This window comes from Halichondria panicea, chromosome 17, assembly GCF_963675165.1.
Source record: "Halichondria panicea chromosome 17, odHalPani1.1, whole genome shotgun sequence".
Taxonomy (NCBI): domain Eukaryota; kingdom Metazoa; phylum Porifera; class Demospongiae; order Suberitida; family Halichondriidae; genus Halichondria; species Halichondria panicea.
In genome coordinates, this window is record NC_087393.1 from 4013662 (window position 1) to 4025841 (window position 12180).

Genomic DNA, 12180 nt, shown 5'->3' on the forward strand with positions numbered 1-12180 from the left:
TATATCTATAACTACTAGCACTCTGATGATGATCGGCCAGAGCCTCCAAGTAGTAGAAACCTTTCTTTTCAGTATTAATCAGCTCATTTTTCCGTATTTAATGTGATTTTCAGTATAAAATGTGAAAAGGAGTACAACAACATAGAATTGAGATGAAATGCTGTTTAGTGGCCTCACTGCCCGCTCCTTCAATAAAGGGGTGTGGCAAGCGATATTTAGCTCTACAACATAAATTCCATAGCTGTGTTACAGTATGACTATCAGACTTATCACCAGCATAGGGCATAGAGTTACTACAGCTGTAGGGATGCTACTAGACGCTTCACTGTCAACTACATGTATAAGGCCAGTTAACTTATTCTGTAAGCTAACAAAAGGTCACTTCTAGTCTTCTAGATGTATATCCGTATTTTTGCAGTTAATTCCGTACAACTGTATTAGAAGAGAAAAATCCATATAAATACAGAAAAAACCGTATACTTGGAGGCTCTGTCAGATCCAGCAGTAGATGTAAAATAAGTGTTAATCTTTCTGCATGATCTATTTTTGCATGTGGCACAATAATTATAATTATGAATAATGAATTGGGAAAATCCAGGGGGATGGATGTACAGTGTACAGTACCAGAGGAGGTACGACATCCGCGTGTCAAAGGAAACGTTTTAGGTTTTAGTTTTAGTTTTAGGTCAAAGTTCAGAATGTGTGTGTTAAAGACACGTGGATGTCGTACCTCCTCTGGTACAGTACATTCCCCTGGATTTTCCCACTTCAATTAGCTTATCCCAAACTCAATTAGCTATTCAAACAGGGCAGGCACCCTGTTCTTTAATGAATAGGTTCATAGTAATGAGTTGCTAATGTACGTGTAGAACAACTGTACTTTTAAATAAGAGGTTAAGGGGTTATTCACACAGGCGTACCTTTCCAGGGTTTTGTGGGTGTGGTTTCAAATCCACTCTGTAGCTCAGACTTGAGTTCCACGGCATACTTGACAAGCAGTCTGAGCAAACGAAGTGTGGCTGTCACATTCATGTCATCCAGACCTGCACAGGGGGGACACTCAATAGTAGCAGCTGGTGGTAAACTGCTAATGTTAGAAGTAGTACGTATGGACTTGTGATTTGGAGGTTCAATTTATTCTGAGACTCACAGAAGAGCTAGGCTAATGAATGAACATGTACGACACTTTATAAGGGCATTCTGTATTGCTCACCTGAAGCAGACCCTAACTGAGTGCCCGAGAGTTTAAGGAAGGTGAAGTAGGCCCTAGCCGACAGTTGGTAGTGCATGAACATGCGTACCCGTACTCCCGACCACACGGCCAGCAATCCGTCCAATGAGGAGGGAGTATCCAGCAAAGGGCACACAGAGAGCAGCTGTCCCTTCAGTGATTTGCTGTCTTCCTCCATATCCAGATGCTGAGAGGAGGGGGGGGGGGGAGGGTGATCTATTTTTCATTACCATGCACACACACACAATTAATCATTCTGACAAGAAACTATCTAATAACCCTTCACTTTTACCTCAGACTTATGCATGCAGATCAAAACTTACACACACTGTAAAACAACATGACGGCATTTGCACTCCCCTCTACACCCACCTTGACCTCCTCCTTTGCCTTGAGGTCCTCGTCGTCGGTAGCGTCAGAGATGTGCACCTGTCCGAGTACTTGGAGGATAGCACTACGTTGCTCCACAGTCGTCAGCTGGCAAAGTGTGTGTGTGTGTGAGCATGTGAGTGTGTGTGTGTGCGTGTGTGCGCGTATGCAATCAACACAAACTACAATCAAACAATGTATGCACTCTCTGTAATGAATGGTATAACTGAAACACGTACTAGCTACAACAAAACGTTACAGACACTTTTAAAGACGGTTATACCCATACACTGGACGCCTGTGCACTTCTACTCATAAGCAATTACGAAGCAATAATCCAAAAAATGTAAGAATCAACACGACTTACATTTTTAATAATTTCATCGACTTGTCTTTGCTCGTGGTCAAGCAGCTCAGCTGTTCCAGTGGCACTGTGGGGGGGGGGGTATAAAGGGTACAGCAAAGAGATTATATCTGATACATCCAAGTACTTTTAAAGCAGGGGGAAATTCTGAGAACGGTTCACTTTATTCTTTTCTAAGCACACACACATACCTGAGTGCCTCCAGGTTCTTTCGGCCAATTCTGTAGCACCATCCGGCCAGAGACCACCACCCCTTCGCTAAATCAGGGCAGTGCATTGTCGCCAAGTGCAGCAACTGACCAATCGAATACTCGTGCTTGTCAAATCTAGCAACGGACTCGTCCGGCTGAAACAGTTCATGGGAGTCAGTCGGGCACGCAGTTTGGTACAGCCCGAGTCTAGCTTTCCTGCAGTCATACTCAAACGACAGCAAGTTGTGTAGACGAGAGGACGCTTCATACTCAGGACTCCAGGCCGTTTGCATTATCCGAGCATCTGCTTGCATCCATTTCACGATCGAGTGCAGACTACGTGCTGTTAGTTCACTGCCTGAGCCGAGTCCACCGCTTGTCATCGGCCCCTTTTGAGTCTCACAATAGTTGACGACCGACGAAGAGAGAAGTTCAATGGCAGGTGCAGATTGGCCTCGTGATGTGTACAATTTAGCCAGCTCTCGCATGATACGCAGCTTTTCAATGTGTGAGATATGTGTGGAAGTGTTGAGTTCTTCGATAGCATCGGCTCCTTCTGTCTCCCCCGTGAGTGAGAGTATGTGCCTCTGTATGAGGTAGTGGGCGTGTTTCAAGTTGCCCTCACGTCGAGCCAGACGGTAGGCCTCAAAGAGGACAGAGGGGGTGTGGTCATCAGCAGAGGACTGGGCGGAGCTGAGGTAGGAGGAGATTCGAAGAGCCTCGCTCCAGATCCCAGTGTCATGGTTGCTTGCATTGAGAGACTTGAAAGGTATAGGATAGAGAAGCAAGCTGGACGAAGACGGCTGTACACAGAGAAACGCATATAGTTATACTTGATTGTTAACACTGCAAAAGACTCGACATTATTTTTCAACAGCTCTGAAATGCCCCACGAGACAGTAGCTAATAGCTAGTCTTATTTAGAGTAACAGTTGAGTTGTGCAGTATGTGTATTGCATGATGGTATAAACAACGAATGGTTAGAGCTACGTGTATCTGATTAGCAAATTATTACACAAGCCACACTTCACATCTTCCCGATCCCACCTCACCTGTGCATGTCGTGTCTTGAGTGGGTTGAGTGCCTTGAGGGCGGCGACTGCCTGTAGCTGCAGGGCGTGACCGGGGGATACCCTCAGGGGCCACTCTAGACACCCCACCCTCAATGGACTCTCAGCATACGCAGAGGAGAGCTTGAGCCATCGCTGGACATTGGACCTGTGAGTGGGTGGAAGATGTTCAGATCAAGGAGCAATTGTCAATTCAGATTATTACTGTAACCAGTCTATTGTGGTCACCCTACACCCTCTATTATACAAGTTAATGGGTCCCCAAGTCTTCATAGCATGGGTTTCAACCAGTGTTAGCAGCTAAGCCACCACCTCTTTATTACAACCACTGTTAGGGTGATCACTATACCCAGGTATCACTCACAGAGATCGAACATGTTCAACTAATCATACTCACTTTGGTCCATACTCCCCCTCACTAGTGAGGCTGGTTGTGTCATCACTACCAGACCCCTCCTCTCCCAGTGTGGCCGTACGCAACAAGAGCAGTTGGCTTGTATTCAACAGCTGTCCTGGATCCCATAGGGGAAACACCTCCGGGTCACGTGACAGGTGTCTGGGATCTGATTGGTTCTCTGCAAACTCTCGGGCTTGAGCCATGTTGCCAGCGTCGAAACAGCTGAGAGCACTAGAGAAGAGAGAGAGATGGATGACAGTAGCATGGGATCCTTACAGTGCCAGCGAGGCCTTAATTCAGTCAGTCATGCATGGTACTGGTAGAACTACAGGCCTTCATTGAGAGTGGTGCAGGGGAACTGACACAAGTCCCTTTCACAAGATAAATGTGTATAAGGAGACTGATGTTATGAACTCACTGAATCTGGTTGAGGTCGTACTTGAGGTTGAGTGCATTGAACACGTCAGAGCTGCTGGAGCTCTGGGCTTGCAGTGAGTTCACGTGTTTGTGCCACGCCTCTAACTCCACCCACTCGGTCACATGGACGTAGCACTCGCACACCTGCACAAGAAACCAACAGTATAGCTAGACACTTAGTGGTCAGTTAGGAGCCTGTAAGAAGAGGCTCTACTCACCATACCATTCAACATTGCACTGACACACCCTCCATACTAGGAGTTCACCACACCCACACACCCGTTGATTAATGATAAGAGTCCACCTCCCACCCCACCCCTCACCCACCCACCCACTACCCACTCCACTTATCACCCACCCTGTTGACGATGAACTCTATAATGGGAGCGTTGATAGCATGGTAGGGTTTGTCTCTGTCGTCACCTCTCAGCATATCCAGAGCTTTCACGTACTCTTCACTCGCGGTTTCATAGCTACAACAGAAACAAGAAACTTAACTTTCACTGCTTTTTTTTATCTGTATCAGGGCAAAAATGAAAACCTAAGGACCCGCCCATAAAATTGAGTGATTTATTTCAAATGAGAAACATTTTGCGTTTTATAAGAAATCAAATGATGTGTTAAATAATCGTAACGGGGGGGAATCATTTATTGGACTGCCTATAGTTACCTTGACTTTGCCTGAGCTTCTGCGGCGATGATCCAGGAGGGGATGTGGCCCACGATGTTTTGCACCCACGCCCCCATCCCTCGTATGGAGTGCCAGGAGCCACTGAGCAGCAGAGCGTGAATTACATTCACCAGCATCTTCCAAAACTCAGCATTCTAAAGAAAAGGAACAGACACGTAAATATAGAGTATAGATAGAATAATTATAACGGCTACTCCTAGGGACCAGAAATCATGTTAATAAATACACACTTTTCAAATCAGAGTATACATTAATTTGGTGGTGAAAATATTGTTATAGCTAGAGAGAGAGACACACGTACATGTACACCTTATAATTTATAGTAATCTCACGTCACTACTGATGTTACGTTTGACGTACATTTTTGGCATGAGGCGTTTTCCCGAGGTCTTGAAGAGCAGCGAACCCGTGGCGGATGGCAACAGCTGGCATTCCAGCACGGATTGCTATGGAAACGATGTAGCCTCGCACATGGGCCAGCCACTCCAGACAAGTGTCCATGTTCTTTCTGAAGAACGACCTCACAGACTATAAAAGGGAAAAAATAATTTACTGTAAGTTTTTATTTCACACTTAACGTTTCTATATCGGCACCATGCACACCGACCCCATCACCACCCTCACTTTCCACACTCCCCACCTTTGGCACAGGGGGCAGAGTCACACAGGATCCCTCGTACGCATTGTACATGAGCTTGTCCAGATGCTCCATGAACTGGAGGAGGAGAATGGCCCGTAGGTGGACTGTGTAGTGACGAGGACCAAGCCCTGCACGACCGGGGGAGGCACAATTAGTACGAACCATAAAATAAGCTCTCAGCTAGGGACCATCTCAGCTAAGGACCATTTCATTTGAAGCACACACTGTATAACCCCTTTACTTTATAACGGAGGAACGGTTTTGGCCAATACGTATAGAGGTGGCCTTTTAAAGTCACAGCAACTGATCATTCTTCATACGTACAATGTATATACATTTAAAATAATGATAACATACCAGCTCCCATGTGGCCCGAGAAAGAGGAGGGCGTGTCTCTGAGGGCCCTCCCGTCACGTGATCCCACCTCCTGAGCATAGCCACGCAGTACAGCTGAAGAAGACAGAAGGGAAAAAATGGATGATTAGACACATTATCGGACTGTAGAAGTTTGGGGATTACTTTTCCACACGCATGTCCAGCGTGCTGTACTGTACATGTATAGGCTTACATCAGCATAGTAGTCATCTACAGACTGTAAGCTCTAACAAAGGACAACCTCCATATCAGGAAAGTCTTCATAGCACCATAATTATTGAGCCTATTAACAAAGACACTACCCCAAAAATGTCCCGTCATATATTCAGGCGGCACACTATATAATTATGTAGGGCTTTAATTATTCCTATAGTTCCTATAGACATACTTTTGTACAGATTACTATTACAGGGGCTTACTCTCAATGGCAGTGAAGGTCTCGGCTGGCATGCCCAGAGGCGTTCTCAGTCTAGCCAGGAGACAGTACTGAGCAGACTCGTACGTGGCCCAGAACCACAGCACTGCATCACAATTGCATACCTACGTGTGAGAAGAAAATTGAAGTAGCTACAAATGTAGTTCATGAATTATTAGCAATCAGTGTAAACTGTAGGGCTCTTGCCTAGCTGAAAGACTACAATGCAATTGTCTGCTTGCCAGAGTTTCTATTGAAGAAGTTATGAGTAGTGTGTTTGTAATTTCCCTTTCGGTTCCCAAATTCATACTCTTAAAAATAAGCCATTTCTAGAGTATCTCCCCGGCGTCTCCATCATTTTGCCAAATTAAGCTCGTTTCAAAGATAATTTCAGATTAATAATCTTAGCAAGAGGTACGCACCAGATGTGACATGAGGAGTGGGTGGAGCTCAGGGTTGTCAAGGGACTCTGGGACAGGTGGGCGTCGGTGCTGACATGAGTGGTACATCCTCTCCAGCCAATCATCAGGAAGGTGCTTGCTGCATGTGGGGGGGGGGGAAACATTTTGTAACACAATTCTATATAGTTGGCGGGTAGACAAATAAAAAAGTTCTGAACTAGGGGTGCAAAATTACAATGGTAGAGTATTGAAAACCATGCCATATAGCTGGGGCTTGTAACACCATCACAGACTGACCTTGGTGCAAAGCCGTGCATGATGAATCCCAGGATGGCCTTGAAGTGGTGGCCGTGGAAGGTCACCTGCGACTGCTTGGTCATGTGAATTCGTCGTGCGTGCCATGTGCCCTTGCAACTACGCAATCCCTCCAGACCCTTACGTCCATTGGGTGGCTGAAAGGCCTCCACACCACGGGAAAAACTGGAGTAGTCATGTGACATCATAATGCAATGCACATAGTTAAGTCATGTGACTGATACTAGCACAATAAGTACAGTGGAACTCCTCTTTAATGGACACCTTTGGGAACAATGCTATACATTCAGAGTAGGTGGTCTTAGTTGAGGGGTGGGTATATAATTATAACTTATATCAGAGTTGGCCTTTCTTCAGGGGTGGCCACTAAAGAGATGGATTCTAAAGGATATCCGCTAACTCACCTGGTGACTATGTGTGTGGGGAGGACCTCCAGTAGAGCAGAGTAAGCGGCCCGTATCTCCCCCCTTGTGTCACTGAGCCTCAGGAGGCACTCGGGTACACACAGTTTGAGCACCCGGTCACTGACCAGTTCACACTGGAATATGCCTTTCAGCACTGCGGCGTTGTCCACACGAACAGAGTGCTCACGAGAGAAAGCTGCGTGTGCGTGGGTGTGTGTGTGGGGGGGGGGGTTAGAAAGTACAGTGTACAGTACATAGCTATTATAACTATTGTGTTGTGTTGCTACAATTGGTAAAAGGTAACTGTGTTCACATGTATATAATCCAATCAAGCTGCGCTGCGAAGTTAATTCTATGCTTAGTTACATATGCTTGATAAATGACCGGATACTGCAATTCAACTACTGACGCCATAACTATACGTAACCTATTGTATTACACTCACAGAAAGTGAGCATCTGACTATACGTAGTCATAATGGTACTTGATTGCTAATGATAAAACAAGATGCTATACTGCACTCACAGAAAGTGAGCATCTGGCAAGTGAGGGCGTCCATGGCTTGAGACAGTCTCTCCAGTGGGAGGGTTTCTCTGGCAACTGAACGCAGGGCCTCGGTGATGTAGTCCACCCAGCGCTGAATCAGCCGACTAAATGGTAGGGAGTGGAATGTGAGGAATAATAAATGGAGGCTATTAAGACAAACTTAACTAAAGCGCTCTATGAAGCCACACCCAATTGCACACATGCTGTACTAACGGATACAGACACACGTACACACACACACAATCCTATAATGGAGGACACCTCAAGATCATCTCTCTAGAGACATTCACGAAGCATACATACAAAATAAATGCACATGTATGCAGGTAAAAGTTTCCCACACACAAACATAGAAGACACCGCTGTGAAATCGTTAATGCACTCTTTTGGGACACAGTATAGAAAGTCGTTGTTCATGTATTCACATCTTTTTAATATCACAGATTATAAATATGTGACATTTTATCGAGTTTGAACCAAAACCACAATTATTTGAGGGTAGCCGGTTTCCATTTAACGTGCGATCATTTTAACAACGGCTCACCAGATGTCAAAGGACAGCTTGTGGTCGTGCATCAGTTTGGTGAGGACAGAGATGATGTCACAGACAGTACCACCGGAGGGGGTGGAGCTTCTGGAGGACACACCCACTGACAGGGACGAGCTGCTTCCACTACCCGGTATGTAGTAGTGGTTGCTAGAGAATGGACATAATGTTTATACTCACACAACTTCTTATAGAAGTAACATAATTATTTGTTTCATGTACGTTGACGTGTATACTGAAAGTCACATGCAAAAGTCACTACAACACAAGAGTGGTTTCTTAGACTATAATAGAACATTCGATAAAGGACCCTCTGAAAAACGAGAATTACCCCTCTATATAAACAGAGTACAGACACATTTATATTGCACTACATAATAATACTTAGTTTCTTTTGTTCTGTAGTGGCCAGACCAACTAAACACTGCATGGCCATTAGATTGGCTGCTAGACTAGCCTGCCCATGCACCCACCTCCTGCTGTCTTGGAAGAGGGCGTAGAGGATTGAGAAATGGATGGTGGGGTACTCAGAGGCCAGCGTCGGACTGAAGGAAGCAAGCAACGACGACAGGAAAGAGAACACACTTGGAGTAGGTGACCACATCTGAACAGTGTGTGTAGGTGTATGTGTGGGGTGTGGGGGTGGGGGTAGGGGTGGGGGTGGAAGTGTGAGTCTAGAATGAGTGTGAATGTACATATTCTGTCATACATGTATATACGTGTCATATGTAAGTAGGCTGGCACCCGGTAGTGATCATTTTAATGGAAACTAATTTGAATACGTCATCAGATTCTAAAGATCGAGTCATACAAGTCCAAGTTTACTGTCAAAGCTATAATTATATACACTCAGTTCAACATGCCCCACAACTCACCGAAATGACATTCTTGGCAGTGTTTGAGACCTGGGAGAGAACGTTAAGGCTGAAGATGGCTCCCACCTGCAGGGGGAGAGGCAAAGGACTATAACAGCTGCACAGTATAATGTATAATGTCATGCACTCAGAGCCCTAACTTGTTCTCAGGTTTACTATAAATTATTAATTCTACCATATCAATATATAATTATCACCAATTCTTTGTAGAGGAGAACAAGTTGTTTATGAGTGCATGCATGTATCTTAATAACATCATGGCCACACCGCTTTTACAGTAAAGGCTATAAAACTGGAGAATGGACCTACATTATGAACTTTCATGTTAAGCAATACTTAGAAGAACACCTTTGAGCTTTTGCAAAGCGTTCAAACCGACCTTCTAACTGGCTAGAGTTACAGATACAAGATTGCACATAAAGTTGCCACATTTCCCACAAACCTGAGCGTCTATAGGGTTGAAGGCTGCTTCCTCATCGTCGAGGTTGGCTGATAATGGCTGTTTGAAACAATGACTCAGGGCCTTGAAGCTGCTATCCAGATCGGCCAGGATCAGTCTATATACGAGGGGGGTGGGGGTATGTACAGTATCAATCTGAGTATACATTCACTGTGTACTACTAGACGTACATTAAAGACAACATCTGATGACAGTAATTAAGTCTGCATGTGATAATATAAAATCTGACAAATTACATGCATCTGTCAGTTGATGAAGTAGAACGTAGCTCTATTGTACACGTGCAAATGCAATTAGATTTTGACAATAATATTGAAAAAGCAATCGTGATAATTATACAGCTGCAGGTGCATGCATATATACCTGTACATGGCCTCCAGTAAAGGTATGTTTCTGATGGCCAAGAAACTGAGGTAGAGTTTCACCAATTGTGAAAGTAGCTGCAGAGAAAGAAACATGATTGTTACTGAGAAATCCAACCGTACAATAATTAATGTTTGTCACTCCCAAAAGCATCGAACATCTGTCACCATGTGAATGATGCATGGTTACACAAAAATGTATACTTGTTTTCGAACATAGAACCACTTAAACTCCATGTTGCACGAGATAAACGTGTCGACAGTATTTTTAAAACATGGCAATACCGATATTCTGGCACCGAATGCCACTTAACCCATTACATCGCTAGTTTACACAGTAACTACCATGCTATAAAACTACAGGAAACTTAACACAATGCAGAGAAATAACCAATCGAACTAATGCTCTCAATCGACAACTATGGAAAACGTATCATCATCCAACAGTTGTGACTTGGAAACGTTTCACTCAGAGTTTTTCACAACATCCATCAAGGTACCAACTGAACCATCTACCTATGTTCTGCTAGCTACACTACATCTCCTACTCATTGTGTTCCCCTCTCTCCTCTTCAACAGTCTGGCTATAGTGCTGCTGAACAAGACTAACAAAGACAAGCATCCATCGGTCGATGTGTTCTACTGGATATGTACAGTGTGCATCCTTGGCCCGTGTTCGTACGGACTGCTCATGGATTTGAGTCTCTTGTTTGATCACCCGATTCTCGGGCAGTGCTTGACCCATTGGCAGGGAGCTATCTACTGGTATGGCCATTCTTTCTTCAATACGCTACTCTATTGGCTTCTCAGTATTTTGAGTATTATCCTATGCCTTACTATATCTGGATTAAAAATTCAAAGATGGAAGTTAAATATTTTTCTCTGTTGTGCACTGATTTTCTTCATTATCGAGACTTTTGCATTTATTATTGGAATTGAGACGCAGAGCTCGAAATTCTGTCACGTGCGAGGCTCCTTCTGTGTGATTTTCTATACAAAGCCTAGAGAAATACTTTTTGCTGATTTTGCACGAGTTCTCATTGCGGTTCCAATACCAACAACAATAGTGTTTATAATGGTGATTTCTACGTATATTAAAGTTAAGACTGTGACAGCTGACAAGCCTATCATTCGATCTTTGGTGAGACTAATTATTACAATGATTACAGGGGCTTTCCTCATTACTTCTCCAACTGCTGTCCTCTACTTTGGAAGCTATAACGACTTTCACCGAGGCATCACAGAGCTAGTCTCAACATACTTCATTCAAATCAACTACGTCCTCTATCCAATACTCATATTAACACTGCACAAGAAATCACGGGAAAAGATTAAACAGAGGCTGTTCCAGACATTCTCAAAAGTTTCATTAGAAGTAGGTTCACAAGATCTACCAAGTCCTGTGGAAAGACAAAGAAAAAAAAGCCTGCATAGTGCATTAGAAAAAGATGATGAAGATATATCAACAGAAAATAAATTCGGAAATAAGAGTCCGAAAATAGCAAGCAAAAAACCATTAACGAAACGAATTCAACAAAAATTACCAACATTGAAACAAATTGTACTTATGTCTACGCCAGTTGTGACAAGTCCAACACACATCTCACCGATTAAGATGGCCTTCAGCGTACAAGAAGGACTATCAGCAATTTAGAGGGTTAACCATTTAGAGGCACTGCATGCGTGTTACAGTATAGATTATGATTATATATACACAGCTATTATGTGCATGTTTAAAGGCACTGCGTGTTACAGCTAGTGTAGATATTAACTGATTATATACACATGCAGCTATGTGTATGTTCCTATACAGGATTGATTTACTGGGATTTGCTCTATTTCCATGCATATAGGACCAGCCTAAGAGTAGAATGTACATGTACTATTTCTTTGGCAAATAAATTATGTGCATGCATATAAAACAACAAATATTTTGCACTTGAGGCTAAAATTGGCTACTCATGCATTTTACCTACAACGCAGTGCTATGCTACATGCACTGTATAAAACTACATGAAATTTTACACCGAGGGCATTATTAATATAGACAGCCATGCATGGAAATGAATCAATTGGGACATGGCACATAATTATATCAACACATGCATAT

The 12180-nt window shown here is 43.7% G+C and overlaps 1 protein-coding gene across 2 annotated transcripts in view; it reads right to left on the minus strand.

Moving 5' to 3' along the window:
- The window catches only part of LOC135351330 (serine/threonine-protein kinase SMG1-like), a 46633-nt gene that overhangs the window by 21498 nt on the left and 12955 nt on the right, over positions 1-12180 (minus strand). Inside the window, exons 12-34 of one of the 2 annotated variants that reach the window (XM_064550310.1) lie at positions 10072-10148; positions 9691-9805; positions 9249-9314; positions 8847-8977; positions 8371-8523; positions 7806-7930; positions 7281-7476; positions 6859-7041; positions 6583-6700; positions 6165-6285; positions 5728-5820; positions 5371-5498; positions 5091-5258; positions 4710-4864; positions 4398-4512; positions 4041-4183; positions 3623-3853; positions 3208-3373; positions 2156-2958; positions 1968-2031; positions 1604-1708; positions 1214-1418; positions 921-1043 (exon numbers count right to left, since the gene is read on the minus strand). In XM_064550310.1, coding sequence (XP_064406380.1) covers positions 921-1043; positions 1214-1418; positions 1604-1708; positions 1968-2031; positions 2156-2958; positions 3208-3373; positions 3623-3853; positions 4041-4183; positions 4398-4512; positions 4710-4864; positions 5091-5258; positions 5371-5498; positions 5728-5820; positions 6165-6285; positions 6583-6700; positions 6859-7041; positions 7281-7476; positions 7806-7930; positions 8371-8523; positions 8847-8977; positions 9249-9314; positions 9691-9805; positions 10072-10148 — 3784 coding nt within the window. Of the gene's footprint in view, positions 1-920; positions 1044-1213; positions 1419-1603; positions 1709-1967; positions 2032-2155; positions 2959-3207; positions 3374-3622; positions 3854-4040; positions 4184-4397; positions 4513-4709; positions 4865-5090; positions 5259-5370; positions 5499-5727; positions 5821-6164; positions 6286-6582; positions 6701-6858; positions 7042-7280; positions 7477-7725; positions 7738-7805; positions 7931-8370; positions 8524-8846; positions 8978-9248; positions 9315-9690; positions 9806-10071; positions 10149-12180 lie in introns of those variants that run through there. The other variant, XM_064550311.1, reaches the window with a different exon arrangement.